At 40.3% G+C, this 25017-nt stretch overlaps 2 protein-coding genes across 8 annotated transcripts in view; both read left to right on the forward strand.

Annotated features, from left to right (window-relative positions):
- Positions 1 to 25017, forward strand: part of LOC103004188 (shugoshin 2-like) — a 48472-nt gene that overhangs the window by 16590 nt on the left and 6865 nt on the right. For 4 of the 7 annotated variants that reach the window (XM_057550919.1, XM_057550918.1, XM_057550920.1 and 1 more), the window contains 3 exons: positions 803 to 3994; positions 5454 to 5604; positions 10568 to 12382. In XM_057550919.1, coding sequence (XP_057406902.1) covers positions 803 to 3994; positions 5454 to 5604; positions 10568 to 10583 — 3359 coding nt within the window. In that variant the 3' untranslated portion in view covers positions 10584 to 12382. Of the gene's footprint in view, positions 1 to 802; positions 3995 to 5453; positions 5605 to 10567; positions 12383 to 22254; positions 22313 to 25017 lie in introns of those variants that run through there. The other 3 variants (XM_057550922.1, XR_009008980.1, XR_009008979.1) reach the window with 3 other exon arrangements.
- The window catches only part of AOX1 (aldehyde oxidase 1), a 73419-nt gene continuing 63970 nt past the window's right edge, over positions 15569 to 25017 (forward strand). Inside the window, exons 1-2 of the mRNA XM_057550923.1 lie at positions 15569 to 15984; positions 22255 to 22312. Coding sequence (XP_057406906.1) covers positions 15940 to 15984; positions 22255 to 22312 — 103 coding nt within the window. The 5' untranslated portion in view covers positions 15569 to 15939. The remainder of the gene's footprint in view (positions 15985 to 22254; positions 22313 to 25017) is intronic.

The following is a 25017-nucleotide window of genomic DNA, read 5'->3' on the forward strand; positions in this document are numbered from 1 at the left end:
AGGTATATGACTGTGTGTATATAATTTTTATAAACTTTAGGTACCTGCTGATAACATTTTGATAGTAATCCTTATCAGAGTTATCACTGTTACTTGGGTTCATTTCCCAGACTCCTCTCACTTAGAAACATATGTTAATGTTAATGGCTCTATTGTTGGCTATTCTCCACTCTACTGCTGAGGCCAAGGCAGAGTGAATTCCCAGTATATATTTTCTGTAGATAGAAATGTAAAATGTGACTCATGACTACTCCATTCAGTTCTACTTTATTTATTTGTTAAATATTTATTTATTTTTTATTTTTGGCTGTGTCGGGCCTTAGTTGCGGCACGCGGGATCTTCATTGCGACATGTGGGATCCTCTGCTGTGGCATGTAGGCTTCTCTCTAGTTGTGGCACACAGGCTCCAGAGCACGTAGGCTGTGTAGTTGTGGCGTGTGGGCTCCAGAGTGCGTGGGCCCTGTAGTTGTAGCACGTGGGCTCTCTAGTTGTGGTCCACTTGCTCAGTAGTTGCAGCGCGCGGGGTTAGTTGCCCCACGGCATGTGGGATCTTAGTTCTCTGACCAGGGATTGAACTCTCATCCCCTGCATTGAAAGGCAGATTCTTAACCACTGGACCACCAGGGAAGTCCCCTACTTTATTTTTTATCGGCATAGATTCTTCATAATATTCGTATCTGAACAGAACACATTGTCAGAAATCCTTTCTCTGAAACAGTTTGATTCCTAATCTCATTTGTTTAAAATAATAAATTCCTTGTTACTACTTATTTCTGAATTTTGTTTCCCTTTATTTTATAGAAAGCCATTCCCACTCAGACCAAAGTTCCAGGAGTTCTCTAATGAGTGAGATGAAAAATGCCCAGTCGATGAGCCACAGAAAGAAGTCATCTCCTAGTAATGTGACTAAAAGGAAAAAACGTGTATCATCTTGGGAATCAAATAATCCTGCAGACACTCCCTGTGTAACAGATTTGGATCAACAACAGATTTCAAGTCCAATATTAAATTGGAATAATGAAATAAAAGATTGTACTAACGAAGCAAATATTAAAATGCAAAGAAACATAATGTGCCTTCCTGCCTCATCTGAGTCTGCAAGTGAACCTACTGCAGAGGGCATGAATCCAGTTCAGGGTAATGATGACTTTCAATTGCAAAAAACTGTGTATGATGATGACATGGATTTAACTGCTAGTGAAGTAAGCAAAATTGTTACAGTTTCAACAGGCACTAAAAATAAAAGAGATAATAAAAAACCAAATGATTGTGGAATGACAACTTTCAGAAAAGTGAAAGATCCAAGCTCTGAAAAAAAGAGAGAAAGATCAAAGAGACAATTTAAAAATAGTTCAGATGTGAATATTGAGGAAAAGATCAAAAATGGACCGGAAAGAAGATCTGTTGTCCTGGATGGCAAAGGGGATTCAGAAGAACCAAATTTTATTTTCAGTACTGAACAGCTGACTCAGTTGAACATGCTGAAGAAAATAACCCTTCATAATGGCTTTGATCAGGATGACAGACAAAGTACACAGTATAACAAAAAGAAGAAAAGAATTCATGTAACAGATGATCAAGAGGAAACATACTCTTTCTCCCAAAGTTCAGATAAATTCCAGCAGGACAGTAAGTTTGATATGGGTCCTAGTTCTCTAGCTTATAAGAAAAGTAAAACTTCTAGACAGACATTTGTGATTCATACATTAGAAAAAGATAACTTATTCCCACACCAAAAGGTTAAAGAAACCACCTCTGAAAACCTAGGAGTCACAAGTGAATTTCAAACAGCTTATCTTTCCAACAAAGATAATGGAAAGTTATGTGATTATGAGACCCAAAATATGTTAGATTTGAAAAAGCATGTCACTGATATGCAACCCACTCAGCAAAATGAATCAAAAATAAATAAGAAGCTTAGGCAGAAAATAAATCGGAAGACAGAAATAATTTCTGAAATGAACCAAATATTTGGGGATAATGCCAAAGATGTGCAAGGCCCAGGAAAAGGTAACTTTTCCTTCCAAACCCGAGAGGATAAAGAAATCATCTCTGGAAACCTAGAAGTTTCAAATGACTTTCAAAAATCTGGTATTTCCACTAGCAATAATGGAAACCTGTGTGATTGTGAGACCCAGAATGTATTGGGTCTGCAAAAGCAGATCACCGACATGTACCCTGTTCAGCAAAATGAATCAAAAATTAATAAGAATCTTAGGCAGAAAGTAAATCGGAAGACAGAAATAATTTCCGAAGTGAATCTTTTAGCTAATAACAAAAGTGGGTATTGCCCAGAAAAGAGTAACTCTTTCTTTCTAACCCAGGATAAAGAAATTATCTCTGAAAACCTAGAAGGCACAAGTGAGTTTCAAACACCTCCTCTTGCTTCCAAAGATAGTAGAAACCTATATGATTATGACACTCAAAATGTTTTGGGGGTGAAAAAGCATGTTTATGATATACAACCTGCTTGTCAAAATGAATCAAAACTAGATAAGAAGCTTAGGCAAAAGGTATGTCGGAAGACAGAAATCATTTCTGAAATCAACCAAATATATAAGAATGATGACAAAGGAATGCATGACCCAGAAAAAGGTAACTTACTTTCTCTAACCCAAAAAGATAAAGAAATCATCCCTGAAAACCTAGAAGATGCAAATGAGTTTCAGATAGCTGATCCTTCCCTCAGAGGTAATAGGAATCCATGTGATTATGAGACTCAAAACCTTTTAGGGGTGAAAAAGCATGCTACTGATACTGGGAAGCAAAATGAATCAAAAATAAATAAGAGTCTCAGGCAGAAAGTAAGTCGGAAGACAGAAATAATTTTGGAAATGAACCAAAAAAATGAATTGAACAGCAAAGGTGTACATGACACAGTAAAAGGTGCCTTCTTTTCCCTAACCCCAAAGGATAAAGAAACCATTTCTGAAAACCTAGAAGTCACAAATGAATTTCAAACAATTTATCTTCCCACCAAAAGTAATGGAAATTTATATACCCAGAGTATGTTGGATTTGAAAAAGCATGTCACTGATAAGCAACCCGCTCAGCAGAATGAATCAAAAATAAATAAGAAGCTTAGGCAGAAAGTAAATCGGAAGACAGAAATAATTTCTGAAATGTACCAGATATATGAGGATAATGATAAAAATGTGCATGGCCAAGAAAGCTATACAAAAGATCTTAATTTAAAAATAAATAAATCTAAACAAAGACTTGAAGGCCAAGGTATTATCAGTGGATACTGTATGGAAATCAACAGTAATGAAAAAGAAAATGGTGGTCAAATTTCAAATCCTTATAAACCAGTTAAAAAGTGTGGGAAAGAATCATCAGGCAAGGCAAAGAACATTTTGGCAAAAGGTAACAACAAACCTATTTTGCACTTAACAGGTTCTTCACAGACGTCTGTCTCCTTAGAACCAGGTTTAAAACACACTACTGATGAGACAGATTCTGACCCTGGAAACCAAATGGAACTACATAAGAATCCAAAGCAAAGCACTACAACTCTGAATAAAAAGAGAGATATCCCCTTCGTGGAAGTGACAAAGGAAGGAGAGTGCCAGGTCAAAAAAATAAATAAAATGACATCCAAATCAAAGAAAAGGAAGACCTTCGTAGATCCTTCTCCAGATAGTCATGAACTAATGGAGATAATATCTGACACCGTTCAGGGAATATCAGTTGAATCTGAATATGCTGTTAAGGAAAAAAATTTGGAAAATGAGGAAATTGTCAAAATTAAGCCAGACTTTTACACAAAAATGTTGAAATCTTTATCTCAGATATATTCACCTAACAGACAAGATTCTTCCTTTAACAGTGTTCCTGAGGGTTCAAAACCTTTGAGTATTTCTTCTAGTAAAAATCTGAAAGAAAATTTTGCTCTGGAGAGCTCACCCATCTTTCAAATAAGTGATGATGTGCATGAGAAGATGAAAAAGATGAAATTTAAAGTCAACCAAAGAACACAAAGATCAGAAATAGGTATGTCCATACCTGAAGTGATCAAGTTTTAAAATTATATATATTTTTTCATTTAACCAGTAAAGCATTTCCTGTTATAACTGATTTTTATGGAATTTTAAAATAATGTATAATTGTGTAGCCCGATCTGTAGAAGCAATATGGAGGAATTTAAAGAAAGTTTAATACTTTGAGAAGATAACAATGAGAGTGGCTTGGACATTTATACACTAAAAAATGTATTTGGCCTTTAGCACAAAGTTGTCTGATAATGGCATTAGGCAGATAATTTCCTTTTTCATATTTTTGAAGGAAATTGGGTGTTTTAAATGTATATAATAATGAATTGCCCTGGTTGATTTTACCAAAGACAATTGCAAATTTCTTAAGGTTGGGACTCTCTCCAATAGCATATATTTAATATGATCAAAACTTATTCTAGGTATTTTAGAAGATTAAAAAATAAACAATACCAACTCCCTTTCCTCAGAGTACATGTATGGAAAAGTAACAGGTACAGTGTTTAAATATGGCAAATGCTTTAATAAAACCACACATGTTAAGGGATGTAATGACAGGGAATAATTTTGGCTAGAGGAATCTGCAGAGGCATCATCAAATAGATAGCATTTTAAGCCCTAAAGGATACGTAGGATTTTTACCTTTAGTGTTTATTTCTTATCTTCCCCAGTTATTAAAATAATACTCACTCATTGCAGAAAATTGAAAGTAGAGAATCAGAAAATAGTAGAAAAAAGTCACCCAGAAGAACTGCAGTCAACATTTTGGCATATGCATGCAGGCTTGAATCTATGCATTTTAAAATATATACTTGAAATCATACTATATATAACATTACTTACCTCACTTTTTCCCCTTAACATTGACGTTCTTTTGTTATTAGCAATTTTGCAACATTAGACATTCCCATATCAAGTAAAGTTTTCTACTGGGAGCCTAACATTTCAATATATGTATGTAGAACACTAGGATTTGTATGGATAAGACTTCAGGTAAAAGGAATACTGACGCAAAAGAAATGCCAAGGTCTAGAGTTGCAGGACATTTTAGAGACTGGTGAGCCGTCTTTCATCTCTGTTCCTCATGGTGCCTTTCATAGCATGAGCAGTCGACGACAAATGTTGAATGAATGTGCAGTAATTTGTGTGATTCTGTGACTAGAGTTGAATTCATGAAGAATTTCTGTCAGCCTAAATGTGATTTCAGAATAAAAATATTGCAGGCTACTACTTTGATAGTTTGTCTTAAATGGTAGGTCTGTTTTCCTCTCATTATTGCTAGAAAAAAACTGATTTACAGATAATTTCAGTGCTACTTTTATAAAATTTAAAGTTATAACTTGATTATTAAGTTTAAAACTTTGCTACCAATAATTTACAAACCAGTAAATATCCTATATGTAGTTCCATATTTCTATATATAGTGTTAAAAATATTTTTGAAAACAATACTCTTTTCAGGTGTTAGAATGCTACAGGACTTGACAAATACCAGTTTTGTTTCAAACAACACTGCTAAATCTGAAAACAAGTTAGAAGATCTATCTTCGGAGCTGTCAAGCCGAAGAAGAAGGTGTACTCCTCTCTCTTTAAAAGAGCCAAGTCTCAAAGGGTGAGTATTTCAATGACATAAAAGCGATTTCAGTGTGGTACTATAAAATACGTGCTTTCAAAAAGATTCCTGCCTGAATTAGTATTTGAACACTTCTGAGTATCAGTGAAGCATGTATTGTTGACTTGTAACAACCACAGTATGATCTGGGTAAGATTTGAAGAAATGTCTTCTTTTATTCTTTGAACAGGCTTAAAAATTTTTTTTTGTTGCCTATAATTTGCAAACCTCATTATTTGTTACCCCCATTTATTGATTTTCTACCTTGTCCTTAGGAGAATTCAGAGTGTTTATATGTCCTTTGGTCTCAAAGAATAATAGTCCTTTTTCTTTTTTTTTTAAACCTCAAACATACACACCAAAAGAGGGAATAGTACTCCCCCCACCATTTATCCATCCCTCAGCTTTGAGAGTTACCAATATTTTGCCATATTTACTTCCGCTATCCGTTTTTTGTTGTTGTATCTTTAAAGCAAATCCCTAATATTGAGTCATTTAATTCCTAAAACACTTCTGTATATATCTCTAGAAAATAAAAACTTAACAAAACTGGACAACAGTGATCACAACTAACAAAATTATCAATAATTCCTCACTGTCATCTAATAGCAAATCCCAATTCACATTTCCTTGATTATCTCAAAAATGTCCAAATGCCTTTTACATGTGTTTTATTCAGAATCTTATTTTTCCAAGGATAAATGAAGTTGCTATTTCAGAGAACCTGATCATATTTGGGATGGTATTTCCAAAAGGATAGAGAGAAATATCCTCAAATTTTCTCTTTGCATTTGTTTCAGTGTTTGCTTTTATAAAATTAGACATTGATCGTTTTTGACAGGTATTTTAAAACAATAACCAGCAGGTGGCAGCAATGCAAGAGAGGGTGCAAGACAAGCCAGTTAACCAAGGGCTTTTTTAAAAAGCAGCTTTATTGAGCTATAGTTCACATGTCGTATGTTTCACCCATTTAAATTGTACAATTCAGTGGGTTTTAGTAGATTCACAGATACGCACACCATCACCACAGTCAATTTAAGAACGTTTCTTCATTTCAGAAAGAAACCCCATGCCCTTTAGCTGTCATTGCTGTACCCTCAGCCCTAGACAACCAACCGATCACCTACTTTCTGTCTCTATAGACATCCTCTTCAGACATTTCATATGAATGAAATCATATAATATGTGGTCTTTGTGACGGGCTTCTTTCACGTAGCGTAATGTTTTCAAGGTTCATCCCTGTTGTAACATGTATGAGTAGAATTTCATTCCTTTTTATGACTAAATAAAATATTCTATTGTATATATACACCACATTTTGTTTATCCATTTGTCTTTTGATGATCATTTAGTTGTTTCCACCTTTTGGCTATTATAAATAATGCTCCTATAAACATTTGTGAGTTTTTTTGTGTACATATGTTTTCATTTCTCTTGGGTATTTGCCTAGTTGTGGAGCTGCTGAGTCATATGTTAGCTATGTTTAATCGTTTGAGGAACTGCTAGACAGTTTTCCAAAGCTGCCGTACCATCTTATAGTCCCACCAACAGTGGGACTCTGTTGGGTTCTGATTTCTCTATATCCTCACCAGCACACTTGTTATTATTTGACTTTTTGATGATTCTAGCCATACTAGTGAGTGTGAAGTGGTATCTTATTATGGTTTTGATTTTCAGTTCCCTAATGACTAATGATGTTGAGCATCTTTTCATGTACTTATTGGCCATTTTTATATCTTCTTTGGAGAAATGTCTATTCAGATCCTTTCCCCTTTTTTCAGTTGGGTTATCTTTTTCCTATTGAGTTGTAAGTTAAACTTTTTATTTTGAACTAATCTTATACTTACCAAAAAGTTGTAAAAATAATAAGAGGTTTCTCATATGTTCCTTACCTAGCTTTTCCCAATTCTGACATCTTACATACCTATAGTACAATTATCAAAGCTAGAAAATTAGCATTGGTACAATACAAGATCTGGGCACTAGGTATTCTCACTGCTTATGTTGTGTTGTATTATCTGTTGTTGCATAACAATATTATCATAAACCTGGTGGCTTAAAACAACACACATTTATTTTCTTTTGGTTTCTGTGGACCAGGAATCTGCACTTAGCTAAGTTGGGTGCTTTGCTTAGTGTCTCACAAACCTGCAATCACAGTGTCATCCAGACTGATTCTCGTACGGAGGCTCTCCTGGGGGAAAAATCCGCCTCCAAGGTCACACAGATTGTTGGCAGAATTCTTTTCCTTGCGGTTATAGGACAGAGGGCCCCAGCTTTTTTGCTGTTGGCTGGAGGCTATCCTCAGCTCCTAGAGGCCACCATTAGCTCCTTGCCCCATGGGCCTCCCAACATGGCCACTTACTTCAAAACCAGAGAGAGTCTCTAGAGCAAATCCTCTGGCAAGATGGAGTGCTATATAATGAAACATATACTCAAAAGGGAGACACCCCATCACCGTTGCCATTTCTGTTGGTCAGATGCAAGCCACAGCTCCTGTCCATACTCAAGGAAAGGGTATTATACAAGGGCATGAACACCAGTAGGCAGGGATCATGGCGGGGTCCTCCACAGAGTCTGTCTACCACAGGGACAATTGATATTAGGCCCCATCAGCAGACAGAGCTAGGAAATGTATGTATTATACTAATCCATGAATATGCATACTTTTATATTTATCTGTGTGTATAGTGAAAACCTTGAGTTTAGACTGATACCTCTGATTCCTGTTCAACATCACAGGGTTCATTTTAGCTTTGCTTATTTGTAATTTCTTTCTTTATTGGTAAGTAGCCTGGCTCTCATTATCTATGATATATTTATTTATTTGTTTGTTTGTTCAATTCTAGCATACACATAAAGTAGTTTCAGAATTGCTGACCCATATCCCTATGAGAAACATACTAACTAGATCATAACATTTAGGTACAGTTCTTTTTGTCTTAGGTTAGTTCTTTTCTTACCACCCACCTTTAACATAATTATGTTATTCATTTGTTATTGTTTGTATTCCATTTTCTTCTCCCACATCTTGGTAGGTTTAGTTGTTTACTTTTGGAGTATGTGAATCATTTCTTGGGTTGTACAAGTCAGAGCTATACAAAGTGGTATATGCAGGGAAGTGTCAACTACTTTCATTCCTGCTACCCCATTCCCATTACCCCTCCTTTCTATCCTATTTTTACCACCTCCTGTGGATAATCAGTTCCTTTAGTTTCTGGTTTATTGTCCCTGTGTTTCTTCTGCACAAATAAGCAGATATATGTATATCACCCTTTTTCTTACATAAAGGTAGCATACTTAACTACTTTTTTGGGCTTTGCTTCTTATCATTTAACAGTATGTTCTGGAAATCACTCCATATCAATTTGTAGAGATTTTTCTCATTCCTTTTTACTGCTGAATAATACTTAATTTAATTAATTCTCTTAAAAGAGCTACCTATTCTAAACTAAATATAGCAAAATGCTGTAATGAAATAGTATTCTATTTTAGTTTAGATCTTCTGGGCATGCAGATTATCTGGTAATCAGTTTAGTTGGCAAATTTTTAAAAAGTAAATATCGCAATGTACATTAGTATAAATACTAAGAGTAATAACAATCCAGCTGCTGTTTTTTTCCTTTTGGATTGGGAATGGCATGCAGCAGGTATATCACAGCTTTTGATAGGCCCCCATTGAGAATAAATCCTGATGGAAACTGCTTACAGTATATTATGGAGTGGTCATCATAGGCATTGAGAATAGGAGCAGCAGGAGTTATCAGGAAGGTAATACAAATATATTTTTTAAAGTCTTTATCTCTTAAGTCCCAAAGTACTGAACATAACAAAAGGGGACATTTTAAATAGTAAAAACCCTAATCCACAAAGAATATGTAATAGTTATGATATTTATGTACCAAATAGCAGAACAACTACTTTTTTGAAGCAAAAACTACAGGAGATACGTGGAGACAGATAGGAACACACTAATAGATTTTAATATACTCAGTATAAAACAAATAAAGTGGGCAAAAAATAAGTAAGGAGATGGAAGATCTAAACAACATAATGAATAGGGTAAATCTTATGTATACATATCAAACTCCACACGCTGATAAGAGAGAATACATATTCCTCTCAAGTGTTCATGGCACAATTACAAAAGCATATCCACACCATGCTATGAAAAACATACACCATGACCGAGTAAGGTTTATTCCAGGAATGCAAGGTTGGTTCAATATTAGAAAACCTATCATCATATACCGTATTAATAAACCTATAAAGCATATGATTTTTTCATAGATGCTGAAAAAAGCCTTTGACGAAATTCAACAGTCACTCATGATTAAAACACTCGATAGACATTGAGGGATACTTTCTTATAATGATAAATTGTATATATGTACCTTAATCCTAAAGGCAGTATCTTGTTTAATGAGGAGACAATGGAGGTATTTCCACTTAAATTAGGAACAAGGCAAGAATGCCCACTGTTTCTGCTACTATTCAACAAGGGATTGATGAACTCAATTCAAAATGGTGGTTACTTCTTGGGAGATGAGAGAACTGTGATCTCGTCTCGCAAAAAGGAGCACACTGGAAAGGGGCACACTGGAGGCTTGTGAGGTGTGGTAAGAGTTTATTTCTTAACCTGGGTGTAGGTGTATCAGCATTTATTTGAGTTTTTAAATTGTACATTTTTATATATTCTTATATGTATGCTAAAGTTCATAATAAAAAGGAAATATATAGTAAATCATGAAATGTGTAAAATCTATGTTGATTAATTTCTCTTAAACCTTATTTATAATTCCCACTATCATAGAGTATTTTAGATATATGACAAAGCTTTGTGGTTTGAGGAAACTGCTTTCTACTGGTATGATGCAGCAATTTTCCTCTCCATACTTTGCAGCAAAAGCATTAGCTTTAGGTTGTTATTATTGTTAATCTTCCTTTTTTTTCTACTTTGCAGGAAGATGAGAAGATGAGTGAATTTATACATTCTGGCTTTTCTGAATTCTCAAACCATAACAAGTCAAAACAAGGATATAACTAAGATCAAGAAGATGAAACGCATGACAAAAAGTTTTGGGGGTTTTTTTTCTTTTTCATTTTCTGCCTTTTCATGGAGTGTTTATTCTTATGTATAGATAATATGCATAAAATAGCTATTTTGTAATACTAAGCTTTTAAAATTATTTTGGTCATCCTATAACATCTTCCTGCTCATTTAAGCTCCTTTCAACCAAACAACCTTTAACTGAACAATAGCTATTAGCCTTTTAACCAAATAAAATGTATTATAAATACTTTTGCATTGGTTATCTTGTTGTACACCAAGCTATCTTGTTTTGTTTTGTTTTTAAAACCATTCAGTAAATGTGAACACTTGTAAGATTTTAAAAGTCACCTTCTGCCCTGGCCAGTTGTCTTTCACCCTTCGTTCTTCAACTTTCAAAATTACTTGTTCAATTGCAGCTTCTGTATTACTTCCATTGTATGTAATCTGATGACTTTTCTGAGGGGTTAACCTCTCAGGCTCTTTTGAATTTGGTTTTTATAACTTTAAGTAGTAAATCCTATTCCTATCTGAGATTAATGAACATAGCTTACTGTATTCAGATGACTAGTCAAATTCTATTCTGCCTAGATGGAAAAGTTTTCTTAGATAATATCTGACAACGAAAAGGGTGGGCCCAGAAATCTGCATTTTTAGCAACACCACAGATAATTCTGGGGCAGATTGTCCTAGGACCAAACTTTGAGAAACTGCTGTAGGACTACAGAGTCCCACAGAACTTACTCATTATCAACGGTGTTGGCTGAATGGAGGCTAGAGGCTTTATTAAAGGAACAGTTTACACAGTGCTTAAGAGCTTGGCATCCTGACAGTCTGTTCCTTTCCTGTACTCCTATTACTTTAAGGCTTCGGACCTCCTAGAGTCATTCTCTGGTACTATGTTTCCTATTGTTTAGTTCTATTTCTTTCTCCTTTCCATGAGGTTTGTCTTTTCTTTTTTTCCGTTCCCATGCAAATTATTTTTCATTGTATGTATCACACTTATAAACCTTTTCTTTTATTGTTGGCGGAATTTGGTCACAGCAAGAAACAAATTTCCTATTCCCATATTATAAAGACATTTACCCATGGTTTCATTTTGTTTTTACATTTAAATTTCTGATTCATGTGTATTTTGTTTCATGGTGTGAGATACGAATGCAATTTTGGCCTTCTTCCAAATGATTCCCCATTAATTAAAAAGTCCGTGTTTTCCACTACTGATTTGAAGTGCCACCTTTTTAATGTTGTATTTCCATGTACACTTAAATTTACTTCTCAAGTTTCTGTTCCCTTTACTTGTCTGTTTCTTTTTATGCCCCACTACCATCCTCTTTAAATTAGAGAGACTTTGTGGGAGTTCAGAGTTTCCCTCATGGAGGTTTTCCACATTTCTTGATGCCTAGGCATTCTCTCTTTTTTCCTGGTAATATAAATGGGAAATAAACTCTGTTATTGTTTGCAGTATTTTCCAGATCTATCTCCTGAAAACCAAGCTATCTTTAGTCCCTTTTCCTCCGCAATTCTTAATGCCTCTTGTTGCTTTCTCTTGTCTAATTGCATGGCTGCTACCTTATGTTAAATGTTAAATAGCAGTGACAATAGTGGGTATCCTTGTCTTGTTCCTGATTTTCATGGGAATGCCTCTGGTTTTATCCCATTAAGTAAGATGCTGTGGTTTGAGCTGGTTATGTATGTTTATAATCACATTAAACTATTATCTATTGATTATTATTTTACTGAGTGCTTTTTTAAAAAATTATGAAAGAATGTTGAATTTTGTCAAGTGACTTTTGGCACTGATGGAGACTGTATTAGTTAGGGTCCAGCCAAGAGATAAAAACCACAGGTATAAATTGTTAACCATATTCTAGAGAACTGAACAGGAACTGAAAAGGCAAAAGGGACTAGCGGAGTATCATAGAGGAAGTAACTATGGGAAGCACCCACCATCTCTGGGGCTGAGGGAGCACAGAGAAAAGGATGGAAGTATTGAAACTTAAAGGCTTAGAGGAAGACTTTAAGGAAGACTTTAAAGGCTTAGAGGACTCTAGGGGGAGGGTGTACAACTGGTTGGTGCTGTTTCCCTGAAGGGCTACACAAGGCTGGTCCCATAATGTGGAAAAGCTGCGAACTGGAGCCAGCTGTGGCCGCTGAAGTCAGTTGTTCCCGCCGCGTGAACCACTCTGTGGTGACGCTGACAGGAACAGAGAGCAAATGTCTCTCTCCTCCGTCCTTCCAGTTCCCCTCTGTCACCTGTCGCCAGAGACTGGAAAGGAACCTGGCAAAGGAGAAACGTGGTTTGCCAAGGCCTAGCCTTAAAGTGGAGTAGAGAAGTGTGGATGTGAAGTCAAAACACAATAGCTTAATATGAATCAGCACAAAAAAGATATATGATTATCCTCCTTTGATATATTCACATAGTGAACTATATTCATTAATTTGATCCTGAAACAAATTCTCGCTCTCGTGGAATAAACCCCACTTTTTAAAAAAATATTTTTTTTATTTATTTATTATTTATGGCTGTGTTGGGTCTTCGTTTCTGTGCGAGGGCTTCCTCTAGTTGCGGCAAGCGGGGGCCACTCTTCATCGCGGTGCGCGGACCTCTCACTATCGCGGCCTCTCTTGTTGCGGAGCACAGGCTCCAGACGCGCAGGCTCATTAATTGTGGCTCACGGGCCTAGTTGCTCCGCGGCATGTGGGATCTTCCCAGACCAGGGCTCGAACCCGTGTGCCCTGCACTAGCAGGCAGACTCTCAACCACTGCGCCACCAGGGAAGCCCCAACCCCACTTTTTAATGTGTGCCAGCTCTTGTCTCAACTCCAAGCCCATCTCTCTATACTTTGCTGTGTGATGCCAGAACTCTGCAGATCATGTTTCTTCTTTGCTAGCCGACTTTTAAGCTTCTGTCAATAGGGGACGATAGAAGGAGATGGAAAGTCAGAGAGAGGGAAGCGGGACTTGCTCCTTCCTGTTGGCCCGCGCTTCCCCTCAGCGTCACCTCAGCGTTGGTGCTTCACGCGCGGGGCGGGGGGCGGGAGTGGGCAGACACGTGGTCCCAGCCACCAGCTGGTTTAGCGCTCCTGGAGCCCACACTGCTTGGGCTGCACCCCCTCACGGGCCTCAGGCCTAGCTCGTCAGGGAGCCGCCTCCAGGCTCCTGAGGGAGCAGCACCCTCCTCGCCACACGCCATCATTTGAAATCTGAGTCCCGACTGACCCCCGGAAGCCCTCTTCCTACCTCCTGAGGTATGAACAGCAGCTGAGCAGTGCCCCCCCCTCAGAGGTCTCCCCTTAAGTTTCCAAGTTCTAATAATCCCAGCCTCTTCCTTTCTCCCCCCCCGGGAGGTTCCTGTTCATTGCTGGAGGGAATGCAAAATGATACAACCTTTATAGAAAAGGTTTTGACAATATCTGGCAAAATTATTCAATACATATGCGTATAAAATCATTTGACCCAGCAATCCCACTTTTAGGAAACTATACCAAAAATTCTCTTGAAAAGAATACAAAACTTTCACTATGGTATGGTTTGTAATAACAACAACAAAAAAGGAACAACATAAGTAACAATAGGGAGCAGCTAACTTGAAAAACAAGTGAAAATGAAAACTATCAAGATGGTGACAAACACAGAGATAACTGACTTTAGAAAAAGAATTTTAAATGTGTATCTTTATTAGGGTGTACTCGAAGAATAAAAGAACTGTAAAGAAATCTTAAACTTTTATTCACTAACCTTATTGCTGCCATGACATTGATGTGGTTGTTTTGAAATAGGTCTAAGGACAAGATAAAGCAATTATGTTGAAGTTTTAGAACCAAGATTTTTGGTATAAGCGAAAAGAGATACAATTGTAAAACCCAAGATGGTTAAAAAAAATTGAACCTGAATTAAATCAAGGCTTTAGATCCCTAAGCAGGGTACAAGAAGTCAGTAGCATGGAGGAACAAAGAACACCAGGGAGAAGCAACCAGTCATATTCAAACTGTGGTTCATTCTATAGGACAACTGACCTAGGTTTCTTCTTCAACGTGTTGATAGCTTTAAAAAGGAGGAGTGGATGAGGAGACTATTCTAGATTTTAAAAGACTGAAGAGACAACAAGGACGTACATCAAGTAGAAATCAAATGTAAAAAGACATTTTTTTAAGACACTGGGAAATTTGAAGGTATTAAAATACTCATTTTGTTATATTTGATAATGGCATTTTCCTTTGTAAGAAAAAAAATTTTAATGTATACTGAAGTATTTAGGGGTAAAATAATGTGCTTGACATTGGCTTTAAAATACTCCAGAAAAGACATGGGAGTGTGGCAAAATGTTGCGAATTTTTAAAGCTCGGTGAGTCAGGTGTGTGGGGATGCTAGTTGTACTCTTTTATGTACAAATTTTTAGAAATTTTCACAATAACATGTATACGTTTACATAAATGAGATGGCAAATGTTCTAGGTATGTTAAGAGAAGTCTGGAAAAGAGTGTGAGTCCATTTGAGCTTTTAAAAGGTGTTATAGTGCAGATTTCAAAAATGTAAAAATAGACCCAGAAAGTTAACAGTGGTAAGTTCTAAGTTGTGGACACAGGTGACTTTTCTTTGTATGCTTTTCAGTATTTTCCAAGTTTTATTTTTAAAAAGTTTTTCGAGATGTTTTACATCACTATTGGCACTCATCAGATAAACTTCACAGTGATTTACTGGATAAACTGAATAACGATAAAACTTAAAAAAATAGTGTATATCAAGGTAGCTCTTGATATAAAAAACTGGAATAATTGTTTGTAAAACTGTGAGGTAAGGTTGTAAAACCATTAAGTTCCTTTCCTGCAAAGCTGGAATGCATGTGATTGTTTATCAACTATTAAAAGTACAGGATGAGGCAGGCGTGGTGGCAGGAAAAGTACAAAAAACCCTACTGTTCCCGGACTTCAAATCTAGCTGTAAAGCCATGAAAATATGTACTGATATAAGACGACCGAAGAGAGTCACAGCACCCGCCCTACCTGCTAAGAGGCGGGGGAGTGGGGCGCAGACGCCCACCGCCGCAGGCGAGGTAACGAGGGTCTCAGCCAATGGTCTCAGGCCGGCGGGAGCGCGGCGGTGACGTCCTGATATCCGGGGGAGAGCTTTCCTGGCCGGGCGCTCACGGAACTTTGGATCTTTAGTGGGACTTTATCCCTCGGGGGTGGTTGGACGTTAGGCCCCTGCAGCCCGGTCTGCGTCGCCGGGTCCCAGGTGCCGGCGGCGCCTCCTCGGGATCCTCGGACCGCGGGCCGCCACCATGGACGGGACGGCCGAGCTGCTCTTCTACGTGAACGGCCGCAAGGTGAGCGCGCCCCGGGGCTGCCCGGCCGCTGCCGCCGGGCCTCCGCGGTGCTGGAACGCTGCTCACGCGCCGGGCCCTGGGCTGCACGCGGGTTTGCCTGCGCGTCGGGGCAGGGAAAGGATGCGTCTTCAGGGACTGCCTGGATCTTTGGGTCCCGCCTTCCTCATGCTCCTTTCTCCTCTCCTTCCAAGACGCACAGGCTGAGTATCAACCGCACCCCACCCCATAAACAGGAAGAGAAATGACTGTCCCTATTCGGCAGAGTCAGCACTCCCAAATCCTCCCTCCGTCAAACCCACCCCCAAACGGGAACGTCTTTCATTAGGCCTCAGCTCTTGGGTGCGTTTGGATGAGCAGAGAGCGGTTTGGAGTCAGGACAGCACCACAGAGATGAATTCATTGAGACCTCTCACTCCCATCGTTTCCAAAGTCACAGCTAGTTCCTGGCAGCGCTGAGCCGACACCCTCCTCTGGGGACGCGAAGGTCCTTAGTGGGTCCACTGCTGGCGCGGCAGCTGTCCTCTCAGCAGCCGGGCTGGCTCTGCAGATCCTCTGGGGCAGTTCCAGCGACTGTCCGATGTTTGGAGGCAGCAAAGCGCCCGGGGAATCCTTTAAAACACTCCCACGGACGTGACCATAGATGGCTCACCCTTCACGTTGTCCCAGCATATTGCCGCCACTTTGCAAGGGGGAAACCGAGGCAGGAGTGTTAAAGGGCTTCTTTAAGAGCAGACAAGGGAGCAAGGGCCGTGATTGCGGCCTTTCCGCGCGCCGGCGCCGTCAGAGACCCCCTGTGATCCCTGCTTCTGGGCCGGGATAGCCTGACTTTCCCTGACTGGCACAGGGGCTCACCAGAAAGCTAAGGAAGGTCAAGCATCAGGGCCTCTCACTTGTGAGCCCTGAGCCTAATCTCGAATTTGGATTTTGTATTATTTTTCTTAAAGAGGATTCCCTCCCCCAAACTGTGCAAGTTCTAGGCCCTATAAAATCTTCCTCTGTTCCTGCTGCCTGGATTCCACCCTGGATAAGAGGAACTTGTTTTTCCTGAACTGTGTTGGGGGCCGTTAGGACCCCCTCGCAGGACTGCTGTGAGCGTGAACCATGATAAGGGCGAGGATGGCAGATGGGAGTGGATTTGAAGTGATCACGTGATGTCATTTTTTTTTTCTTTTGCATAACTGAATGGTATAGTAGACACAGCTCTGGCCTTTATATTTGGACAAACAAGTATTCATTTCCAGCTCTAATTCTTACGGAGGCAACCTAACCTAGCCTCTCAGTTCCTCTGTTAAAGAGAGATAATACTGCCTACTTCACAAAGAGTGATGGTGAGTGTTTAATCTGTTTATTTAAGGGCCTGCTATATGTCAGTGTTCCAGGGCCCTCAGGGGACATGACAGAGCACAGAAATGACCAAGTCCCGGTCTGCAGGGAGTTTATGTTGTGCTGGGGAGACAGACGACAAGCATATAAATAAATAGAAATGTATCAAGCCAGGCAGTGATAAATGCCAGGATAAAAACTAAAGCAGAGTGAGGGGCCGGAGAGCGGGCGAGAGCTGGTTCTTCAGGCGGGATGGATGTTTAAGACTTTCTGCGAGGCTGACATTTGAGTGGTGGCCAGTATGAAGTGAGGAACAGACGTCTGAGGGAAAAGCACTCCAGACCGAGGGAGCGGAGGTGCAAAGATCCTCAGACACGAGGATTTCTTCGTGCTCGGGGGTTAGCAAGGAGGCCGGTGGGGCTGGAGATGTGGCCAGGGGCTTTGGAGGAGATGGTAAGGGTTTTGGTTAAAGGAGGAAACAGGTGTTTAGAGTCTAGCTTCTTCTCCCCTGCTCCCAAACAAACTGTAGTGGAATTTTTAACATAATGGCTAATAATAGTTTGTGCTCTGTTGATTTTTAAAAATAGGTAAGCTGGTTCTTATCTGTGGGCTTGTTTTATCTATGGGCCAAAAGTCCTGTGATCATTTGGAAAGTGCATGCTAGAAATATTGATTTCGTTTTTGCAATTACCCTGTTAAAAGAAATTATGTCACCCTTTCCCTTTCCTGCCCCTCCCTTCCAAATTCTGTTAGGTGTGTGCTTCAATCCCAGCAAGCAAGCCTGATTGCCACATGGATAGAATTAGAATAAAGTCTCTGGTTCAGAGGGTGAGTGGCTGTCGAGAAAAGTGAGAGAAGAAAGCCACCAGGAGAGGGGGTCTTGAAGTCAAACATAACCTCTGGGATTAAAATCCTGCCCTTGAAAGGAAGCTTTGAAGCCAGTTAGGAGACTCTGGGTGATGTGATTGGCCTCCAGTCTGGGTTTTTTGCAGAATCCCCCCAAGTCACCAAAAGGTGTCGTTGGGTAGGGGCTAAGGGCCTGCATGTTGGTCAGAGATCTAGCTGCAGAGAGATTTCTGAAATCTTACTGGCTTCACCAGCAGCCTCCAAAGCAGGTGATCCAGTTAACACGGAGTTGGCGGGAGGAAGAGCCCAGGAATAAGTTACATCCTAGATGCCACTCTCAACACATCTCAGGAACCGTAGCAACTCGTTCTATGAAGCGGTGAGGCGCAGAGATCAAAGGTGTGGGCTTTGGAAATAGTTAGGCGTGGATTTGAGTCCTGTGCTGTCTGCTCTAATACTCAGCAGCTCTGGGGCCTTGAGCAAGTGTCCTCATTGGTTGTCCCCTCGGGCCTCTTTCCCTCTTTCTCTCCTCACCATGTCCCACAATACACACCTCTTTCTCCTGTCTTCTTCCTCTCAGCTTTCCTTATTTTCTGTTCTTTTACCCCTTTCTCTCTCCTCCTGATCTCTTTCTCTTTCTTCTTTCTGCCTCTGTCTTGTATCTGGCAAGGCCCCCTTCATGCACTAGTCACAAGCCCTGCACAGAGGAAAGTGATTTGTCAACCTTGTGCAATGTGAACTTATCTCCCAAAGGGCCAGTGGAAATACAGAGGGACACATGCCACCCTTGCAACATGCAATGACCCTGAGCTGAGGGCTGGCATCATTTCTCCCAACCAGAGTCAGTGAGAATAACTCTGTTCCTCATTCCCTCCCTCCCTCCCCGCCCCCTGCCAGCTACCATCTGAGTCCTGACCTCCCTGTTTCACTCCGAGACCTGCCGGGACAGGGTGCATGCCAGATCCCTGCCCCACTTCCCTCCTCCAAATGTGCCATCCCCCAACTCAAGAAAAATAAACACATTTCAAGCCAGTGGCACTTTGAGCCAAAGTCCGATCTCTTGAGACATCTCCGGGAACAAATACCCAAGCAAGCAAGGCCTGCTCTTCCATTAATTCCTTATGAAAATACAAATCTCTCTCAAGCCTAAAGTGCTCTTTATTACCCAGATCCTGTCTCTCCATTAAACTTGGGCTTCTGAGGAGTCATCATCATATGTATGAATTAGAGTGAGTTTCACCTGCAAATGGCACAAATTCAAAACTAAGTAGTTCCAAAAAGATATAATTCATGTTTACTTTTACATAAAGGATACTGTATCTGGGGATAGACATTGCAGAGCTGGTCTAGAAGCTTCTTGGTGTCATCTGAGACCCAAGTTTCTTTTCTTTTTTTTCCCCTGTTGCCATTAATGTGTTGCCTTATGGTCTAGAATGGTTGCTGGCATTCTAGCCATGTCATCTTTATTACAGGCAGCAGGAGGGAAGAAAGGGAGAAAGCATGCTGAGATAGACAGTCAGTAGTTTCTGCCACCGTTACTGGTTCTTCTGTTTTTCTTTCTTTTCTTCTGTTCGTAAGTCCCAGCCTGTGAGAAATCATCCCTCCCTCCTTAGTGTTCTCATAGCAAATTGTATATATCAAGTTGCTCATTTAGATTAATTAACATTTATTATGTCCTTATCATATATCCCTAGCACCTAGTTCAGTGTTTGACATAAAGAATAATGGAAGGTGGTTTCTCTCAGGATCAAGAGAGGCTTATACATGCACAACTAATTATGCTGCAGAGTAACACGTCCTGTGAAAGATGTGTAGATGTTGACCATGGGAGCACAGAGGAGGACTGTTTCTTGGAGCAGAGAGTGGGAAGCATATACTAAATGGCAGCAAATTCCACAGGAGAGAACATTTGAGCAGGGCTTTGAGTGGCATACAAACTTCTGCCAAGTAGAGAAGAGAGGGAGGACTTTCAGGACAGAGGGAATCCTATAAGCAAATGTAGTTAAGGGTAAGAGTCCCTGCACTGCTGGGACCAGCCAGTTCTCCCATGTGACCAGAGTTCAAGATGCATGGGTTGAATGACAAATGATGGAAAGTTTCTCAAAGAGGCCTTGTAGGCTATGCTAAGGAGTTTGAATTTCTTCTTGTGTTCCAGGAGCTCTTGAGTAGAAATTCACCTAAGACCCACTCAGTGTATTCATTAAAGATGCACATTTTCTGGTACCCTCTCCCAGAAATCCTGATTCGATAGGGGTTTCATTTTTTTTTTTTTAAATTGGATGGGACAGCAATTGGGTTTTGTTTTTGTTTTTGTTTTTGTTTTAAGTTTTAATTTTATTTATTTATTTATTTATCTATGGCTGTGTTGGGTCTTCGTTTCTGTGCAAGGGCTTTCTCCAGTTGTGGCAAGTGGGGGCCACTCTTCATCGCGGTGCGCGGGCCTCTCACCATCGCAGCCTCTCCTGTTGCGGAGCACAAGCTCCAGACGCGCAGGCTCAGTAGTTGTGGCTCACGGGCCTAGTTGCTCCGCGGCATGTGGGATCCTCCCAGACCAGGGCTCGAACCCGTGTGCCCCGCATTGGCAGGCAGACTCCCAACCACTGCGCCACCAGGGAAGCCCCGGGGTTTCATTTTAACAAGCACCCTGAGTGATTCAGGAGTTCCCAGCAGAGCACTTTGGCATCCAGGAACCAGTGTTGGATTTAGGCAGATACAGGACATGATCAGACTTGGATTTTAGAGAGGTTGCTCCAGTGGTGGTATAGAGGGTGGCATTGCGGGTGCCCGGAATGGGGGTAGGAGACCTGTTAGGCAGCTGTTATCATTGTTCAGGCTGGAGGTAATAAGGGTGGATTTCAGGGAGTGACAGTAGAAGTGAAGGGTGTTTAGAGAATCGTTTTGGAAGTGTAAATGGCAGGACTTGGTGATGCTGACTGTGGTGGATTGAAGGAAAGAAAATGTCGAAAAGTGCAGGTTTTTAAGCTTAGGTCACTTAGCAGATGGTAAGGCTGTTAAACAAGTTAGGGAAAACAAAGGAAGAAGTAAGTTTGGGAAATAAAGAGTTCCATTTGAAGACCAATTTAGTTGGGGATGCCTGGGGACCTCCCACAGTTTTCCTTGTATTATAGTATGTGTACACACACACACACACACATAATCACTCCTCTCTTACCATATTGCACATTCCTCTAGGGCACAGATCTGACCTTGGTAATTGGCACATGCCTCACTTTGCCTGGCCTATGGCCACTTAGAATTGAGGATGAGGAGGCATCTATAGAATAAGCATATGTCCCCTCGTCACCTACTTTCCAGAAGGGAAAATTAGTATAACATGGTGAAGGATGATTTCTAGTTCTGAAATTGTGAAGCAAATCATGCTTCTACTTGTGAATCTAAAAGAAATCCAAATTTGTAATAAAAAAAGAGAAAACACGATCACTTTGGAAAACATAACCAGTCGTGACATTTCAGTCATGCCATCCATTGGGTGCTGCTGTTCTAACTGCCATGCTGCTAGGCTGCCCACACAAACTTACTTCTTAAGTGTGTCTTTGCTTGCACATCTTCGTATCATTTTATCTTCTCCTTTGTCTCTTAGATTTGGGAGCCATGGTTGGTTGTGATCTCTTTCTGGAAACTGTAATTCTTTGAACATGGTGAACAAACAAATCTTTAAAAAAAAAAAACTATATCAATTTCTCAGAGACTATTCTAGTCCAGGAGACCTCCCCCACCTCTCTCTCTCTCTTCCTCCCCCTCCTATATTCAGTTCTACTGTTATCTTTACCCTCACTTGCTTCAGACTTTCTAGGAGAAGTTGGACAGGAGTCACTAATGTTTTGTTGGTAGAAACAACCACCGCCTTAGAGAACAGTGATACTTCAGGACCAAGGACAGTGGCAAAGTAGTGGCGGGGGCTCAAGATGTAGACTTCACACTTCAGAGAGGTGATTTGTATATCACAGGTGTTCCGTAAACATTAAATCAAGTTTAGAATGTGAGTAGAAGAGTGCATGTTCATGAAATTAGTGTGAGCCCACCAATGTAAATATTCTAGTTCTCTCAGCTTTGTGAGTTAAACTCTTTCTTTTGGTACAGGTGATAGAAAAAAATGTCGATCCTGAAACAATGCTGTTACCATATCTGAGGAAGAAGCGTATCCTTTGCTTTGAGTGTGTATATGTGTGTATGTGTGTATATCCCTGATATCCTCATCAAGTGATATTTCAAATATCTTTTTAGAGCCACACTGAGTCATATTCCCTACTACGGTTTTATGTTCATCTTTAAGAAAGTCCTAGATCTGAGTTTTGTAGGCAGTGAACAATTGTGCTTATCAGAGAACCAAGTTCTTTTTTTTTTTTTTTTTTTTTAAATTTATTTTTATTTAGTTTTGGCTGCGTTAGGTCTTTGTTGCTGTGCGCAGGCTTTCTCTAGTTGCAGAGAGCGGGGGCTACTCTTCGTTGCGATGCGCGGGCTTCTCATTGCGGCGGCCTCTCCTGTTGCGGAGCACGGGCTCTAGGCACGCGGGCTTACTTGCTCAGCGGCATGTGGGATCTTCCCGGACCAGGGCTCGAACCGTGTTCCCTGCATTGGCAGGCGGATTCTTGACCACTGCGCCACCAGGGAAGCCCCCAAGTTCTTTCTAATCTCTGTTTTGGCATTAAATATATTGAATAAAATGGAGAAGCTAACAAATGGGAATTAAAGCAATGGCTGCTAAAATGGCTTAATTAAACATCCTTTAGAATTAAGAGTCACAATATTGATAGTCTACCTTCAAGGACTAATCATCATGCCCATTAGAAAAAGAGAGCACAGGAACTTCCCTGGTGGTCCAGTGGTTAAGAATTCACCTTCCAATGCAGGGGTCGTGGTTTGATCCCTGGTCGGGGAACTAAGATCCCACATGCGGCGGGGCAACTAAGCCCGCAAGCCGCAACTACTGAGCATGCGAGCCACAACTAGAAAGAGAAGACTGCGCACTGCAGTGAAAAACCTGCGCACCGCAATAAAAGATCCCGCATGCTGCAACTAAGACCCGACGCAGCCAAAAATAAAAAATAAAATAATAAATAAATAAACAAATAATAAAAGTTATTTAAAAAAAAAGAAAAAGAAAAAGAGAGCACAGAAATCTCCTGAAATGAAAGTGAAAGAACAATAGAGAAATTAAACCTGAAAATGTTACCTTGGAAAAACTTTCTCAATAAAAGTCATCTAAGGAATGGATTCTTATCCTGCTACGTATGAACTCCAGTGGGCTTCCAGAGGTCTGTGGACCCCACTACATTATATGCAAACTTGTGTGACAATGGAAATTTGTACATTTTCCCCCCAGAGAGAGTGAAATTCCCAAAAGAGCACACAACTCAGAAAATATCAATAGCTATCTTCTGAAAGTCATTCAAGGTTTTTTTTTTATTATTCTATTAATTTAATTTATTTTTGGCTGCATTGGGTCTTCATTGCTGTGCACGGGCTTTCTCTAGTTGTGGCGAACAGGGACTACTCTTTGTTGAGGTGCACGGGCTTCTCATGCTGCAGTGGCTTCTCTTGTTGCGGAGCACGGGCTCTAGGTGCACGGGCTTCAGTAGCTGCAGCACGCAGGCTCAGTAGTTGTGGCACACGGGCTTAGTTGCTCCGCGGCATGTGGGATCTTCCCAGACCAGGGATCGAACCCGTGTCCCCTGCATTGGCAGGCGGATTCTTAACCACTGTGCCACCAGGGAAGTCCTCAAGGCTTTTGGACATAAAAGTAATGAATACTAATTTCCTGGTTATCCATGGTACCAATGTGATATGTAAGATTTGGTTTACTTATGAGTGACAGAAAATCCCAATAGAGGTACACAAGATAGAAGTTTATTTCTTTCTCATTGTGTTATTTCAGGTTCTCTGGGAAGCACACACCAAAAAATGAGATTAAATATGCAAGGGTTTTATTAGGAAAAATGCCTGAGTGAAATAGGGAGGCAGCCATAGAAGACTGAGACCTGTAAGGAAGAGAGGGAGAGAAGGCTGAGTTGAAGGGTCTCAGACTGCTGTGCAGTCTAAGGCACGTTCATCGAAGCCATTGAGAATGGTTGACAAGGACTCCCATACCTCTGCATAGCACTGAGCCATTGGTGGGAAGCAGCCCATGGGAGGCATGGCCTTGATGAAAAGTGGGGTGGTGGATATCAAAGTGCAGCGGTTGGGTCTCTTGGTCAGTTACCCTCTATGTTGAAGGAGGTCCCTGAGGCACATTCTCATGGTTGTCATACTCACATAAAGGAATCCCAAAGGTAGGTAGATCCAGGCTAGCAAAGCATTGTCACAACGTTGTCAGGAACCAAGCTCTTTCTGTCTTGCTGCTTCACCTTCCTCAGCATGAAGCTTTCTCCTCATGGTCAGAGATGACTAACCGAGGTCCAGCCATCATATCTGAATTCCAGCGAATAGGAAGAAGTAAGGGATGAAGGAGGGGCACCCCTCTCCCTTTGAGGACATTTCCCTCCTGGACATCAAACACAGCCTTTGTGCTTACATCCCATTGGCCAACATTGTTAATGACCCCGCCAAGCATCAGAAGAGGCTGTGAAAATGTATTTTTTTAATTCTGGGCAACCATGTGTGTAGCTTAAAAATTAGTATTTCTATTACCAAGAAAGAATGAGGGAAAAGATATTGGGAAACAACCAGCAGTTTCTGCCACTGAGAAGCAGAGAAATATGGCATGCTTGTATAACATGACACAAATATTCTAAGAATTATTTACAATTTGACATTCCACTTTGTATGTCATCAAAGACCCAGATAAGGATAAGAACAGATATGCAGTGTACTCATACCTTCAAATCCTCAAGGCCTTATATGTGT

The sequence above is a fragment of the Balaenoptera acutorostrata genome, chromosome 8 (genome assembly GCF_949987535.1).
Source record: "Balaenoptera acutorostrata chromosome 8, mBalAcu1.1, whole genome shotgun sequence".
NCBI classification, from domain to species: Eukaryota; Metazoa; Chordata; class Mammalia; order Artiodactyla; family Balaenopteridae; genus Balaenoptera; species Balaenoptera acutorostrata.